The 16,869-nt window shown below is 41.9% G+C and overlaps 1 protein-coding gene across 3 annotated transcripts in view; it reads left to right on the top strand.

Moving 5' to 3' along the window:
* Positions 1-7,073, top strand: part of RALBP1 (ralA binding protein 1) — a 43,501-nt gene extending 36,428 nt beyond the window's left edge. For all 3 annotated transcript variants that reach the window (XM_079718248.1, XM_079718249.1, XM_079718247.1), the window contains 4 exons: positions 299-406; positions 5,456-5,577; positions 5,818-5,941; positions 6,656-7,073. In XM_079718248.1, the coding sequence (XP_079574374.1) occupies positions 299-406; positions 5,456-5,577; positions 5,818-5,941; positions 6,656-6,862 (561 nt within the window). In that variant the 3' untranslated portion in view covers positions 6,863-7,073. The remainder of the gene's footprint in view (positions 1-298; positions 407-5,455; positions 5,578-5,817; positions 5,942-6,655) is intronic.
* Positions 7,074-16,869: the final 9,796 nt, after the last annotated feature.

Genomic DNA, 16,869 nt, shown 5'->3' with positions numbered 1-16,869 from the left:
CCCCCTCCAAAAAAAAAAGTATTACAGAAGGTAATTTATGTGAGAGGGTTCCAGAAATGGTGAGCACATTAAAATTGAACATTTTTCTTCCAGTGCAGCCACAGACTGAGATCCACACATTATTTTCAAAGCCCAGTTAGCAGATGCCCATATGTCCAGATGGTTCAGCTGGCTGTGTCACTCTTATTTTTTCAGTTCTAGGAGGTGAGAAGGAAACTTCTGGACTGGTGATGGTGTGAATTTGTTGAATGTGTTAACAGTAGGCTGACCAGTGCTTTTCATTTCTCTCACTTGACAGGAGTGTGAAACCAAGATTGCACAAGAGATAGCCAGTCTTTCAAAAGAGGATGTTTCCAAAGAAGAAATGAATGAAAATGAAGAAGTCATAAATATTCTTCTTGCCCAGGTAAGCTAAACTCTTTTTCTCTATTTTGTAAGATTCTTTTTTTAAAAATAAAAATTGTATATATTTAAGGTGTACAACATGATGATTTGATACACCTCTACATAGTGAAATGATTACTGCAATCAAGCTAATTAACATTATCCTCTCACACAGTTACCTTTCTTTTGTGATGAGAGCACCTGAAGTCTACTCTCGTAGTATATTTCCAGTATTCAGTACAGTATCATTAACTCTCATCATCATCATTAGATCTCTAGACTTAGTCATTCAACATTAAGTGCAACTTGGTATTTTTTGACCAATACCTCCCTATTTTCCCCACCCTCCAGCCCTTGGTAACCACTGTTCGACTCTCTGCTTCTGTGAACTCAACTTTTTCTTAGATTCCACAAATGAGTGAGATCATACAGTATTTGTCTTTTTCTGTCTGGCCTATTTCACTTAGCCTAATGTCCTCCAGGTTGATCTATGCTGTATTAAATGGCAGGATTGCCTTATGTCTGATTAATATTCATGGTGTGTGTATTTATATGTATGTGTTTACGTTTTATTTTTTAAATATTTATTTGTGTTTTTGGCTGTGTCGGGTCTTAGTTGTGGCACGTGGGATCTTTCATTGCGGCGCTTGGGCTCTTCGCTTCATTGCAGTGCGTGCGTGGGCTTCTCTCTAGTTATGGCGCATGGGCTTAGTTGCCCTGTGGCATGTGGGATCTTAGTTCCCCAACCAGGGATCAAACCGGCATCCCCAACATTGCGAGACGGATTCTTAACCACTGGACCACCAGGGAAGTCCCTGTATGTTTTTTATATATTTTTATATATATATATATGTGTGTGTGTGTGTGTATACATGTGTATTATAAATATATATATACCACATCCTTATTCATTGATCCATTGACCATTTGGTGGTTTTCATATTTTGACTATTGTGAATAATGCTGCAGTGAACATGGGGGTGCAGATATTTCTTCAATATCCTGTTTTCATTTACTTTGGGTATATATCCAGAAGTGGGATTGCTAGATCATGTGATAGTTCTATTTTGTATTTTTTGAGGAACCTCCATACTGTTTTCCATAGTGGCTGCATCAATTTACCTTCCTACTAAAACAGAACAAGGGTTTCCTTGCTCCACATCCTCGCCAGCATTTGTTATCTTTTGTTTTTTGATAAAAGCCATTCTGACAGGTGGAAGGTGTTATCTCATTGTGGTTTTGAATTGCTTTTCCCTGATGATCAGTGACACTGGGCATCTTTTCATATATCTGGCCATTTGTATGTCTTCTTCTGAGAAATGTTTATTTAGGTCCTTTGCCCATTTTTTAATTGGGTTGTTTGTTTTCTTACTGTTGAGTTCTTTATATGTACGTTAACTCCTTATCAGATGTAGGGTTTGCAAATATTTTCTCTCATTCCGTAGGTTGTCTCTTCACTCCTTTGTTTCCTTTGCTATGTGGAAGCTTTCTAGTTTGATGCAGTCCCATTTGTCTATTGTATATTTGTGCTTTTGGGGTCATATCTAAAAAATTATTGCTCAGACTCAATGCCAAGAAACTTTCTCCCTATGTTTTCTTCTAATAGTTTTATGGTTTCAGGTCTTATATTTAAGTTTTTACTCCATTTTGAGGTGATTACTGTGTATGGAGTGAGATAAGGTAAGGGTTCATTTTCACTCTTTTGCATGTGGAAAACCGGTTTCTCAACACCATTTATTAAAGAGCCTGTCCTTTCTCCATTGTGTAGGAGCATCCTTGTCAAAGATCAATTGACCACAAATGTGTGGATGTATTTCTGGACTCGGTTCTGCTCCATTGGTGTACATGTCTGTTTTTTATGCCAGTACCACACTGTTGTGATTGTAGGATGATGCCTCCAACTTTGTTCGTCTCGTTAAGATTGCTTTGGCTAAAAAAAGGGGGGAGAGAGAGAGAGATTGCTTTGGCTATTTATTACAGTCTTTTGTGGTTCTGTGTGAATTATAGGATTGTTTTTTCTATTTCTGTGAGAAACTCCATTGGAATTTTGATAGAGATTCCAATGAATCTGTAGATCACTTTGGTAGTATGGAAATTTTAACATTATTTCCTCCAATCCATGAACATGGGATATCTAAATTTATTGCCTTTTTTTAATGCTATTGTAAACGGAATTGTTTTCTTAATTTCTTTTTCAGATGGTTGTTAGCATATAGAAAAGCAACTGATTTTTGTATGTTGATTTTGTATTCTGCAACTTTATTAAATTTGTTTATTAGTTCTGACACTTATTTGGTGGAATCTTTGTGGTTTTCTGTGTATAAGATCATGTCATCTGCAAACAGTCAATTTTAATTCTTTACAGTTTGGATACCTTTTATGTCTTGTTTAATTACTCTGGCTAGGACTTCAGTACTATATTGAACAGAATGGGCATCTTGTCTTTTTTCTGATCTTAGAAGAAATGCTTTCAGCCTTTCACTGGGGTATAATGTTATTTGTGGGCCTGTCATATGAGCATATCATGTCACTGTGTATGTTCCTTCTATACTCACTTTGTTGAGAGTTTTTATTATGAAAGGATGTTGAATCTTGTCAAATGCTTTTTTGAATCTTCTGTGATAATACAATTTTTATCCCTCATTTTGTTAATGTGGTGTATCACATTATTGGTTTGTGTTAATGTTGAACCATCCTTGTATCCCAGAGATAAATCCCACCTGATCGTGGTGTATGATCTTCTTAATGTATTGTTGAATTTGGTTTGTTAGCATGTTTTTTGAGGACTTTTGCATGTGTGTGCATCAGGGATAGTGGCCTCTTTCTTTTCTTGTGGTGTCTGTAATCTGGCTGTGGCACGAGGGTGATGCTGGCCTCGTAAAATGTGTTTGGGAGTGTTCCTGCCTCTTCAGTTTTCCAGAAGAGCTTGAGAAGGACTGGTGTTAATTTTTCTTTAAGTGTCTGTTAGAATTCACCCATGAAGCTATCTGGTTCTGCTCTTTTCTTGGTTGTGAGGTTTTTGACTACTGGGTCAATCTTTTTACTCGTTATTGGTCTGTTCAGATTTTCTATTTCTTCATGATTCAGTCTTGGTGGGTTTTAATGCCTCTAAGAACTTACCCAGGAAGAAATGGCAAATAGGGGGAATCAAAACAACAACAACAAAAACTTACCCATTTTTTCTAGGTTATCTAGTTTGTTGGCATCGTAGTAGTATCTTATTCTTTGTATTTCTATGGTATCAGTTGTAATGTTTCCTCTTTCATTTATAATTTTATTTAAGTCCCCTCTAAATCTAGGTAAAGGTTTGTCAATTTTGTTTATCTTTTAAAAAACCAATTCTTCATTTCATTGACCTTTGGTATTGCTTTTCTCGTCTCCATTTATTTTTGCTCTGATTTTAGTATTTTCTTCTTTTTGCTAATTTTAGGTTTAGTTTGTTCTTTCTCTAGTTCCTTGAGGTATATACACTGTTTGAAATCTTTTTTCTTAGTGTAGGCATTTGGCACTATAAACTTCCCTCTCCAAACTGCTCTTTCTGCGTCCCTTAAGTTTTGGTATGTTGTGCTTCCATTTGCCTCAAGATAATATTTGATTTCTTCTTTGACCCATTGGTTGTTCAGGAGTGTGTTGCCAGACTGCTGATGGTCATTTTATATTATAATTTGAGAAGCTCAACTACAGCAGTATGAATCTTTTAACCAAACTTATAAGAAGATTTAGAGGTTTTAGAGGGGTTTACTTGTTGTATTTGGCCCTACCTTTATGTGGTGTTTGCGTAAATGTTCAGCTGGAGGAAGAAACCAGTTTTTGTACTGAGTGAGTGCTTCTTACTGGAAACTGTTCTAGATGTTTTATTTCATCTCATTTCACTCACACACAGGTCTTGAGTTATAGGTATTTCTCCTAATTTACAAATTAGTGTAGTTGTTCCATATTAATGAGATTGGACTTCAGTATTTTAAAATTTGTTCTTCCTGATTGTCACAAAGTTTGAGATTCTTGAAATGTAACATTTTAGCTGATAGTTGTTGCTAATAACACCTTTTAGATATTTTATTCCTTGCAGGTGAAAGTTAATTGTTGGAGATGAATTGTTTGATTATTCATTAATTGATTTGGCAAACAACTCTTGAGTATCTACTGTATTCCAGGCATTTGGAAACACCTGGGGAATATGTATATCACATCTCTGAGAGAGACTCTTTATGCACATGGGAGGCTTTGGGTAGCTGACTTTAGAACTTGACCCTAGCATCTTTCACGTTTGATCACAGGTTCTTATCCTCTCACTACCTGTTAGTTTGGGGAAAAAATGCTGTAGACCTTTGCTGCCTCCAGCTCATTTCTGTAGTTTTCCATCTCTGTTACCTCCTAAGTTTCGTCTGCTTTGGTTCTTTTCAGTAGGTTGAAAGGGCTAGCTAGATCTTGGGCAGATAGGGATTTATCCCCTTAGGTGAGCTAATCAGTTTTAGAAATGCATATTCTGTTAAAGGAGAATATTTACTGTTTTTTAAATATTATCTCTGGGGACATGGGTTGAGGAGGATGGTGGCTTGTGGTGAGGAAAAAAGATTTCTTCTGTGAACATCTTTCCATCACTAGATCTACTTTCAGGTGATGCTGATACCAGCTGCTCATCTCCTGGGTCCTTCTTTCCTAGTGACACTGTCAAAGCCCACCATGGCCCTAAAATAGATTCTCTCGGTGGGTAGGCATTCAGAGAGGACTGGGAAGCAAAAACACACGGAGTCACTTGAACTTTGCTTTATGCCCAGTGTGCTGGCGGCATGCAGAGCCTTTGCAAAAGAAGGATTCCTAAGTGGCGTTTTATGTCTGGAGAAAAATCTAGTCATTGCTCCCAAACAACTTAGTCTACCTTTTCTCAAAGAAGCCTTTTCTTGACATTAGGGAAATGGGGTATTTTTTGGGTGTGCAGTACAAGCTTTCCCATAACGTGTGTGTTTGTTAGTGTATGGGGCAAAACAATTCAGGGTGACAGGAGACCCCAAAAGAGTGAAATTTCCTAGACTCAGACTCTTCAAGATGTTCACCAGTGGTCATTCTTTAGGAGAATGAGATCCTGACTGAACAGGAGGAGCTCCTGGCCATGGAGCAGTTCCTGCGCCGACAGATCGCCTCAGAGAAAGAAGAGATGGAACGCCTCCGAGCGGAGATCGCCGAGATCCAGAGGTGAGGGAGAGCCGTGGGCTGGTTTCCAGGGATGCCGACTGCCGCGTGAGCACAGGTGGCCAGCGCTCAGCCTTCCGTGCGGAGGCGTCAGAGTGACCCTTCAGTTTCTTCTTTATTAAGTCTTAAGGACGGTGCGGTATCAAGTGCAGCCACGGAAAGCTGGTCAGTCTAGAGGCAGACGACGGGCCTGTCTCTGCTGGCCGGTAACGCACTTCCCGCCCTGTCCCCGCCCCCGCGCAGCCGCCAGCAGCATGGCCGCAGCGAGACCGAGGAGTACTCATCGGAGAGTGAGAGTGAGAGCGAGGACGAGGACGAGCTGCAGCTCATCCTGCAGGACCTGCAGCGGCAGAACGAGGAGCTGGAGGTGGGCGCGGGGGACCCGAGGCTGCACTGAGGTCGCGGCAAGCGCGGGGCTCCCGGCAGATGTGTTCTGCTTGCCCTCAGTGACTGACGGGCAGGCCGAGGAGGGGGACTTCGGGGCGTGTCCCCCCGGGAGCGCGCAGGGCGTACACGGCGCGGGGAGCCAGCAGCACGCTGACCAGAGGAGCCCGAGGGCCGTGGGCGGCTTCCCCTCCCTCAGGCAGGTGCTGGGACAGACCAGCAATTCCACACCGGATCCCAGCTCGGGAGTCCTCTCCCCAGAGCCGCGGGCCGAGGCCAGGGGGCCGTGGGAGACGGGCCAGCTGGCAGCACCTTGTCCTGCTCAGCATTTTACAGAGCATACGAACATGCTGAGTAGGAAAACGGTCCTCCAGAACTTCAGCGCTTGGGCTGTAGGTCAGGCTGCTGCAATGAAGGGAACAGCCCCCGGTCTGAACAAGGGCGGCTGCCCCCCGGGTCGGCACAGGGCCGCTCAGAGTGGGCAGGAAAGGAAGGGACGGGCCCCGGGAAGGGCGCCGAGCAAGCGGGGCTGAGCAGCCGCCCCTGCAGGAGGAGGGAGGTCTGCGGGGCGGGGGCGTCACCTGGACTTCGCTGAGGGCGGGTAGCTCCGGTGTGGCGCCAGGTTGCTGTGGTCAGCGGGAGTTGTCGTCCTGCAGCCTTCTTGCTGACATGAGCACTGTTGTCCCTGTCCCTCAAGATCAAGAACAACCACCTGAACCAGGCAATTCATGAGGAGCGTGAGGCCATCATTGAGCTGCGGGTGCAGCTCCGCCTGCTCCAGCTGCAGCGCGCCCGGCCCGAGCCCCAGGTCGAGCCCGAGCCCGTCGCCAGGGAGCCGCCCCCGGGTGGCAAGGAGCAGCCCCGGCCTTCACCCGGCAGGGACAGGAAGGAAACGTCCATCTGAGCGCCACCTGCCGGCCTGGAGCCCCATCAGCGCCGCCTCCACTGTCCCCACTGTAAAGACGCCTCCTCCACGCGGGCGGTGCTCAGCGCAGGTGACAGGAGGACAGAGCAGCACGCGGTGCGGGCTTGTTGGGCACAGATGAGTTTCCAGCTAGTGTCAGCTTCTTTGAAGATTAATTTCCTTTGTTAACTTAAAATAACTTTTAACCCTTGAGTGGCTTCTTTTTAAACCAAAAATCGTCTTTCTTTCCTTTTTATTACGGCAGAATCAGGATTTTTCTCTCGTTCAAGGGGGAACCAAACAAGGCAGCCCCACTCCTGCCCGTGCCGTGTCCCCTTCCAGGGTCTCCGCTGCCCGCCATTCTCGCCTGTGCCTTCATGCCTCCGCGGTGCAGATTCTGTCCTGGGAGCCGCCTCACATTTCCCGACTGGCCTGAGTGGCTCTCACGGGGGTGACCTTCCCTGCCCCACACCCCGGGCCCAAGTCACTACAGCGGCCTGTGCAGCCACAGACACAGCTGCCCCGGAGCCTGCCTGCCGGCCAGGGTCACCACAGCCGCCCGGCTCCTGCCGCCTGGGGTCAGCAGATGCTTGTCGCTGGGTCGTGGGAGTGGCTGCCCAGACCTGGGGCATCCACACAGAGGATTTGTTTCTCCAACCTGCCACTAGAACATCACGTTGTGGGTTGCTTGCTTGGGCTAGAATGTAAGCATCTCTTTGCCTGAATAAGCCATATGAATGGGTAGCTATGCTCTTACACAAGATTTCAGATGTCAGTGTCCACAGGGGCTGGGTGAACTGCTGCTGGGTGCCCAGTTGACCAGGCTGAGCGATAGGAGATGGCTTTCCTCTGGGGTCAGCCGTAGTCCTGCCCCCACCACGTCTCTGGCAACCCGAGGTGTCTGGGAGGCTGGCTCGTAGGCACGTGGTCCAGTCCCGCTGTGTCCGAGTCAGTGGCTTCACAAGGTTGTCGGCTCTCACGGCTGTGAAGACAAACCCCACACACTCAAGGTGATGGAAACACCCCCTGCCCCCGAGGGCTCTGTCCTCTCCTCCTGGTTAGTATTTATTTTCAGCACCTGTTTAATGCGGTTTTTTATTCTCTACCTATTGCACTGTTGTGACTTGTTGGCCATTATTTGATTTTTGTACGAAAAAAGCTTTGTTATAGAAATCAGCATACTATTTTTTTAAATCTGGAGAGAAGATATTACGGTGACTGAAAATACGGTCAGGTGTCAAATATAAGTGTATAAAAAGCCTTCTTGCCGTCCTGTCGGTCATGTTACATTCATTTTATATTTGCTGGCAATATTGAAGGGATTCTTTTATGTTTAAACTCTAATTTCTATCACAGTGTCATGAATTTTTAAAATTAGTATTTCATCACAGTTGTCTCAGTGTTAACTAATTTTTGCCAGGACCATTATTGATCAAGCAAATAAATTCAACAGCCATTTGAGGAAAAAAAAATTCCATTTTTCATACCTGTTCTTTCTTTGAAGTAACTCAGTGGCCTGTAGCTGGCAAGGAGTTGGTTTGATATTCATTCAAGGTCCAGTAGCACACAGAACCTTGTGTGTCAACTCACATTGCATCCCTCACCTCGGCAGAGTCAATGCCCACTTGCTGGTCAGCAGGCTTTGCCGCCATCCTCCTCCTCTTCCACACTGGCTTGTGCTGAGCTGGCCTGGATCTGCAGCTGCTTCTGTGAGCAATGCCCTGGTTCCAGTGGGAGGTGAGCTCTGTCCTTCCAGCCGATGCACAGGTCAGCTGGCCTGATTTGGCAGAAAGGTTGGTCATGGCCAGGTCACTTTCCTGTAGGGGATGGCAGAGGTCAGGCAGATCACTGTCCTGGTGCTGATCACGCGACTCCCGGTTGACAGTTTCAGGTTCCAGTTCTGGGGAAGCAAAAACTATGATTTAGTCTCAGTTTGGTGACATGGGGGCTTCGTTTAGGGCAGGGGTCCCCAACCCCGGGCCATAGACCTAGGAACTGGGACGCACAGCAGGAGATGAGCAGCAGGCAAGCGAAGCTTCATCTGTATTTACAGCCACTCCCCATCACTCGCATTACCGCCTGAGCTGCACCTCCTGTCAGATCAGCGGTGGCATTAGATTCTCAAAGGACTGTGAACCCTTCTGTGAACTGCACATGTGAGGGATCTAGGGTACGGCTCCTTATGAGACTCTAATGCCTGATGATCTGAGGTGGAGCTGAGGCAGTGATGCTAGTGCTGGGGAGCGGCTGCAAATACAGATTATCATTAGCAGAGAGGTTTGACTGCACAGAGAACATAATAAATCAATTGCTTGCAGACTCATATCAAAACCCTATCAGTGAGTGGCAAGTGAAAACAAGCTCAGGGCTCCCACTGATTCTGCATTATGGTGAGTTGTATAATTATTTCATTATATTTTACAATGTAATAATAGAAATGTAATGCTTTTAAATCATCCCAAAACTGCTGCCCCACACCCCCATGGAAAAATTGTCTTCCATGAAACCGGTCCCTGGTGCCACAAACATTGGGGGCCATTGGTTTAGGGGACTCCATTTTGGGCCCACTATTTTGTCTTTTAACAATTCTCCCCTTTTAATCAGACTCTCAGCCTGAGAATTGTGATCAAGATTTCAGGCATTGGCCCTGCTCCCAGCTACTGCTCTGGAGCTCTCACAGCTTTTGCTTCGTCCATGTGGGTTCACATTCTTTAAGCTGGTTCTTTTTGTTCCTTTTCTGACGTTCCAGTCTTAGGGAGATCATTTGCTCAGTGGTTAGTGGCTGCAAACATGCATTGAACACTTTTGAGAGAATCCAGTGCACCAGGGTGGCTACTATGATTATTCCAAGCAGTATCATCCCATGTCTGGGGTCCCCAAGACCCTAAGCAATCAAAGTCAAGTAAGTCAAAGAAAGAGCCTATTGAAGGAATCATTTTCTTCAGCCATGTGGCTTGTTCAGTGATCTTATGGAGCTGAATTTCCACTTCCCCAGAAGTGTCAATCCAGGTGCAGCAGGTGGTATTGGCCACAGCACAGATAACCTCATTGCTCAGCTAAAAGGTAACCACGAGCTATCCTATTATCAAGAACAACTTTGGCCAGAGAGTCTGGAGATATTTTGCTGGGCAGCTCTTGCTTTAGCAGCAGATTCTGCAGTATCCTTGAGAGTTAAGGAGAGGTCCCTGATCATAGCCTCACTTGCACTTTCTCCTAGCCAGGAGAGTGGAGATTTGCTGAGGGAAGTGAATTTTGACTCATGAATGCCTTCTGGTAATTTTGGCTTGAGTCTGTGGCTCAGGAGTGGAAAGGTGACAGCCAGGGAGGCCAGTAAAATTTCAGGATCCGTGGGCTGCACAGGTGGTTTTGTTCTGGTTACCCTTGTGGTTTTGTTCTGGTTACCCTTGTCTCGTGTCCCTTCTTTAGCCTGGATGCCATATTCCCCGGGTTTGGGGTTGCTAACCAGAGATGGGGAAGTGGACCCAGGGTCCTGATATGATAGAGAGAAGGCTGAGTTTGTTCCAGAGAAACTGTCACTTTGGGAATCAGGGCGAAGTTTGTGATGGACAGAACTACCTGATCATCAGCCTCTTGGCAAGTCCAGCAGTTACTTGGAGGTCCGATCACCCAGCTTGGCGATGGCCTGAGACAATGGCATTCTCTTTCCAGGCCAGAGCAAAGCAAAAGGTGAACAGAAGAATCAGGCCTTCATGGGGTAGGAGTTAGGAAAAGGATGGTCAGGGAGGGAAGGAGGAATGGAAAGAAATGTGGAAAGAAAGGTTCTCAAACCTCTTGATCTGACATCTTGGGAGGAAGCATCCTACCTTGATGTCAGCTGCTCCTCTTCCTGGTCGGTTTGATTTGAGGTCTCCAGCGTTTGCACGGGGCCAGATGTCCGGTGGAGTCTTTTTCAGCTGTGAAATACCCGAGGTTCAACACCCTGTAATTTGGCAGCGGTGTCAGTGGTCAAGAGTCCTCAATAGGGTCCTTTCCGTGAGTCTCACTTCTGCAAAAGCATCTGAGTAAAACAGTAACTGTCTGTAAATGACAAAAGACTTAAAAATGTAATCTAACATCTATGTTTCACAAGGTGAGAGGCAAATCCTTTGAGATTTTCCAGGAGCCCTCTGGGAAACCTCAAAGTTTACTATGAGGTCAAAAAGACTCTTATTTAGTAATTTGATTTTAAGAGAATGTCAAAGGATCAAACATTTGATTAAATAGGATCACAAATCATTATGATACAATAATGCACCAAAGTGACAGTACCAGATATTAAATGCAAATAGAGAAGGTAAACAAAAGTTAGTGCTCCTTATGTTGAGAAGACTGGGTTTTGTTAAGTAAGAAAAGACCTGATAAAGACAACATGAAGCAGAGTCAGTTATTTTGGTAACGTACAAAATTTTTGCTGTCCAGGCAGATTAATTAAAAGGTAAAACAAACAAACAAAAACTAGTTCTTTAAAGAGCAGACCAATAATCGAAGAGAACTTTGTCTTTTTAACAGAGGAAAAAATCAAATTCTAATTTTGCACCTGTGTATTTTGATGATAAAACTTATTTTTTAAAAAACAGCCAAATCCTGCAGCCTGTGGGGAAAAAACCACACTCACAGAAAGATAGACAAGATGAAAAGGCAGAGGGCTATGTACCAGATGAAGGAACAAGATAAAACCGCAGAAAAACAACTAAATGAAGTGGAGATAGGCTACCTTCCAGAAAAAGAATTCAGAATAATGATAGTGAAGATGATCCAGGACCTCGGAAAAAGAATAGAGGCAAAGATCTAGAAGACGCAAGAAATATTTAACAAAGATCTAGAAGAATTAAAGAACAAACAGAGATGAACAACACAATAACTGAAATGAAAACTACACTAGAAGGAATCAATAGCAGAATAACTGAGGCAGAAGAATGTATAAGTGACCTGGAAGACAGAATGGTGGAATTCACTGCTGTGGAACAGAATAAAGAAAAAGGAATGAAAAGAAATGAAGACAGGCTAAGAGACCTCTGGGACAACAGTAAATGCAACAACATTCACATTCTAGGGGTCCCAGAAGGAGAAGAGAGAGAGAAAGGACCAGAGAAAATATTTGAAGAGATTATAGTCAAAAACTACCTAACATGGGAAAGGAAATAGCCACCCAAGTCCAGGACGCGCAGTGAGTCCCATACAGGATAAACCCAAGGAGAAACACACCGAGACACATAGTAATCAAATTGGCAAAAATTAAAACAAAAATTATTGAAAGCAGCAAGGGAAAAATGAAAAATAACATACAAGGGAACTCCTATAAGGTTAACAGCTGATTTCTCAGCAGAAACTCTACAAGCCAGAAAGGAGTGGCATGATATACTTAAAGTGATGAAAGGGAAAAACCTACAACCAAACCAAGATTACTCTACCCAGCAAGGATCTCATTCAGATTCAATGGAGAAATCAAAAGCTTTCCATACAAGCAAAAGCTAAGAGAATTCAGCACCACCAAACCAGCTCTACAACAAATGCTAAAGGAACTTCTCTAAGTGGGAAACACAAGAGTAGAAAAGGACCTACAAAAACAACCCCCAAACAATTAAGAAAATGGTCACAGGAACATATGTATCAATAATTACCTTAAACGTGAATGGATTAAATGCTCCAACCAAAAGGCACAGGCTTGCTGAATGGATACAAACACAAGACCCATATATATGCTGTCTACAAGAGACCCACTTCAGACCTAGGGACACATAAGAATGAAAGTGAGGGGATGGAAAAAGATATTCCATGCAAATGGAAATCAAAAGAAAGGTGGAGTAGCAATACTCAGATAAAATAGACTTTAAAATAAAGAATGGTATAAGAGACAAGGAAGGACACTACATAATGATCAAGAGATCAATCCAAGAAGATATAACAATTATAAATATATATGTACCCAACATAGGAGCACCTCAATACATAAGGCAACTGCTAACAGCTATAAAAGAGGAGATCGACAGTAACACAATAATAGTGAGGGACTTTAACACCTCACTTAACACCAATGCACAGATCATCCAAAATGAAAATAAATAAGGAAACAGAAGCTTTAAATGACACAACAGACCACATAGATTTAATTGATATTTATAGGACACTCCATCCAAAAACAGCAGATTACACTTTCTTCTCAAGTATGCATGGAACATTCTCCAGGATAGATCACATCTTGGGTCACAAATCAAGCCTCGGTAAATTTAAGAAAATTGAAATCATATCAAGCATCTTTTCTGACCACAACATTATGAGAATAGAAATGAATTATGGGAAAAAAACATAAAAAACACAAACACATGGAGGCCAAACAATACTTTACTAAATAACCAAGAGATCACTGAAGAAACCAAAGAGGAAATCAAAAAATACCTAGAGACAAATGACAATGAAAACACGACGATCCAAAACCTATGGGATGCAGCAAAGTTAGCAGAGACCAGAGCAGAAATAAATGAAACAATGCAGAAACAATGAAGCAGAAATAAAAAAGACCAGAGCAGAAATAAATGAAATAGAAACAAAGAAAACAACAGCAAAGATCAATAAAACTAAAAGCTGTTTCTTTGAGAAGATAAACAAAATTGATAAACCATTAGCCAGACTCATCAAGAAAAAGAGGAAGAGGACTCAAATCAATAAAATTACAAATGAAAAAGAAACAACAGACACCGCAGAAATACAAAGCATCCTAAGAGACTACTACAAGCAACGCTATGCCAGTAAAATGGACAACCTGGAAGAAATGGACAAATTCTTAGAAAGGTATAACCTTCCCAGACTGAACCAGGAAGAAATAGAAAATATGAACAGACCAATCACAAGTAATGAAATTGAAACTGTGATTAAAAATCTTACAACAAACAAAAGCCTAGGACAAGATGGCTTCACAGGTGAATTCTATCAAACATTTAGAGAAGAGCTAACACCCATCCTTCTCAAACTCTTTCAAAAAATTGCAGAGGAAGGAACACTCCCAAACTCATTCTATGAGGCCACCATCACCCTGATACCAAAACCAGAAAAAGATACTACAAAAAAAGAAAATTACAGAATATCACTGATGAATATAGATGCAAAAATCCTCAACAAAATACTAGCAAACAGAATCCAACAACACATTAAAAGGATCATACACCGTGATCAAGTGGGATTTATCCCAGGAATGCAAGGATTCTTCAATATACACAAATCAATCAATGTGATACACCATATTAACAAATTGCAGAATAAAAACCATATGATCATCTCAATAGATGCATAAAAAGCCTTGGACAAAATTCAACACCCATTTATGATAAAAACTCTCCAGAAAGTGGGCATAGAGGGAACATACCTCAACACAATAAAGGCCATATATGACAAACCCACAGCAAACATCATTTTCAATGGTGAAAAACTGAAAGCATTTCCTCTTAAGATCAGGAACGAGACAAGCATGTCCACTCTCACCACTATTATTTCAACATAGTTTTGGAAGTCCTAGCCACGGCAATCAGAGAAGAAAAAGAAATAAAAGGAATACAAATTGGAAAAGAAGAAGTAAAACTGTCACTGTTTGCAGATGACATGATACTATACATAGAAAATCCTAAAAATGCCACCAGAAAACTACTAGAGCTAATCAATGAATTTGGTAAAGTAGGATACAAAATTAATGCACAGAAATATCTTGCATTCCTATACACTAATGATGAAAAATCTGAAATAGAAATTAAGGAAACACTCCCATTTATCATTGCAACAAAAAGAATAAAATACCTAGGAAAAAACCTACCTAGGGAGACAAAAGAACTGTATGCAGAAAACTATAAGACACTGATGAAATTAAAGATGATACCAACAGATGGAGAGAGAAACCATGTTCTTGGATTGGAAGAATCAATTTGTGAAAATATACTACCCAAAGCAATCTACAGATTCAATGCAATCCCTATCAAATTACCAATGGCATTCTTTACAGAACTAGAAAAAAAATCTTAGACTTTGTATGGAGACACCAAAGACCCCGAATAGCCAAAGCAGTCTTGAAGGAAAGAAACAGAGCTGGAGGAATCAGACTCCCTGACATCAGACTATACTACAAAGCTACAGTAATCAAGACAATATGGTACTGGCACAGAAACAGAAACATAGATCAATGGAACAAGATAGAAAGCCCAGAGATAAACCCACGCACCTATGGTCAACTAATCTATGACAAAGGAGGCAAAAGATACAAAATGGAGAAATGACAGTCTCTTCAATAAGTGGTGCTGGGAAAACTGGACAGCTACCTGTAAAAGAATGAAATTAGAACACTCCCTAACACCATACACAGAAACTCAAAATGGATTAGAGACCTAAATGTAAGACCAGACACTATAAAACTCTTAGAGGAAAACAGGAAGAACACTCTTTGACATAAATCACAGCAAGATCCTTTTTGACCCACCTCCTAGAGTAATGGAAATAAAAACAAAAATAAACAAATGGGACCTAATGAAACTTAAAACCTTTTGCACAGCAAAGGAAACCATAAACAAGACGAAAAGATAACCCTCAGAATGGGAGAAAATATTTGCAAATGAATCAACGGACAAAGGATTAATCTCCAAAATATATAGACAGCTCATGCAGCTCAATATTAAAGAAACAAACAACCCAATCCAAAAATGGGCAGAAGACCTAAACAGACATTTCTCCAAAGAAGACATACAGATGGCCAAGAGGCACATGAAAAGCTGCTCAACATCACTAATTATTAGAGAAATGCAAATTAAAACTACAATGAGGTATCACCTCACACTAGTTAGAATGGGCATCATCAGAAAATCTACAAACAACAAGTGCTGGAGAGGGTGTGGAGAAAAGGGAACCCTCTTGCACTGTTGGTGGGAATGTAAATTGATACAGCCACTATGGAGAACAGTATGGAGGTTCCTTAAAAAACTAAAAATAGAATTACCATATGATGCAGCAATCCCACTACTGGGCATATACCCAGAAAAAAACATAATTCAAAAAGACACATGCATCCCAATGTTCACTGCAGCACTATTTACAATAACAAGGTTATGGAAGCAACCTAAATGCCCATTGACAGACAAATGGATAAAGAAGTTGTGGTACGTATATACAATGGAATATTACTCATCCATAAAAAGGTACGAAATTGAGTCATTTGTTGAGACATGGATGGATCTAAAGACTGTCATACAGAGTGAAGTAAGTCAGAAAGAGAGAAACAAATATCGTATATTTACGCATGTATGTGGAACCTAGAAAAATGGTACAGATGAGCCGGTTTGCAGGGCAGAAGTTGAGACACAGATGTAGAGAACAAATGTATGGACACCAAGGGGGGAAAGCCGCAGGGGGGTGGGGATGGTGGTGTGCTGAATTGGGCGATTGGGATTGACGTGTATACACTGATGTGTATAAAATTGATGACTAATAAGGACTTGCAGTATAAACAAACAAACAAAACAACTAATGCTAAACTTTCTTTGGGTTATTTGTATGGAAATATGTTAATATAAATGTTTCAGACATTACATGAAGTTTCTAAAAATCTTTTATGTTCTGGTATAATGTTGTAAGTCATAACTCTAGTTATTACTTTAAAATGTATATCTCAGAAATAACTAAATGTTCTTGTCAATTGCATTATTATGAACTTTCATCAAATCTTTAACCATGGCCATTTTTTAAGTCTTTTGTCATTTACAGACAGTTCTGGGTGTACTCGGATGCTTTTGCAAAAATGTTTCTATAAAAGGGTTTCATCTTCAAGGAATTCATCGAAAAGACTCTGAAAAATACAGGTTTCTGGTAACTGACTATACTGCTGAACTGAATGAATACGCATTTTCAGAACTCTAATGGAAAACTGATGAATTCATAAAAGTGCTAACAAAAGATTAAGATAAAAAAAATTACATGGGACTGAGTGAACTGATGAGGATGATTATAATTTTTGTGGCTTTTTGTTTGAATAAAAA

This window comes from Hyperoodon ampullatus (assembly GCF_949752795.1).
Source record: "Hyperoodon ampullatus genome assembly, chromosome: 13".
Taxonomy (NCBI): Eukaryota; Metazoa; Chordata; class Mammalia; order Artiodactyla; family Ziphiidae; genus Hyperoodon; species Hyperoodon ampullatus.
This window is presented reverse-complemented; position numbering and strand designations above follow the sequence as displayed.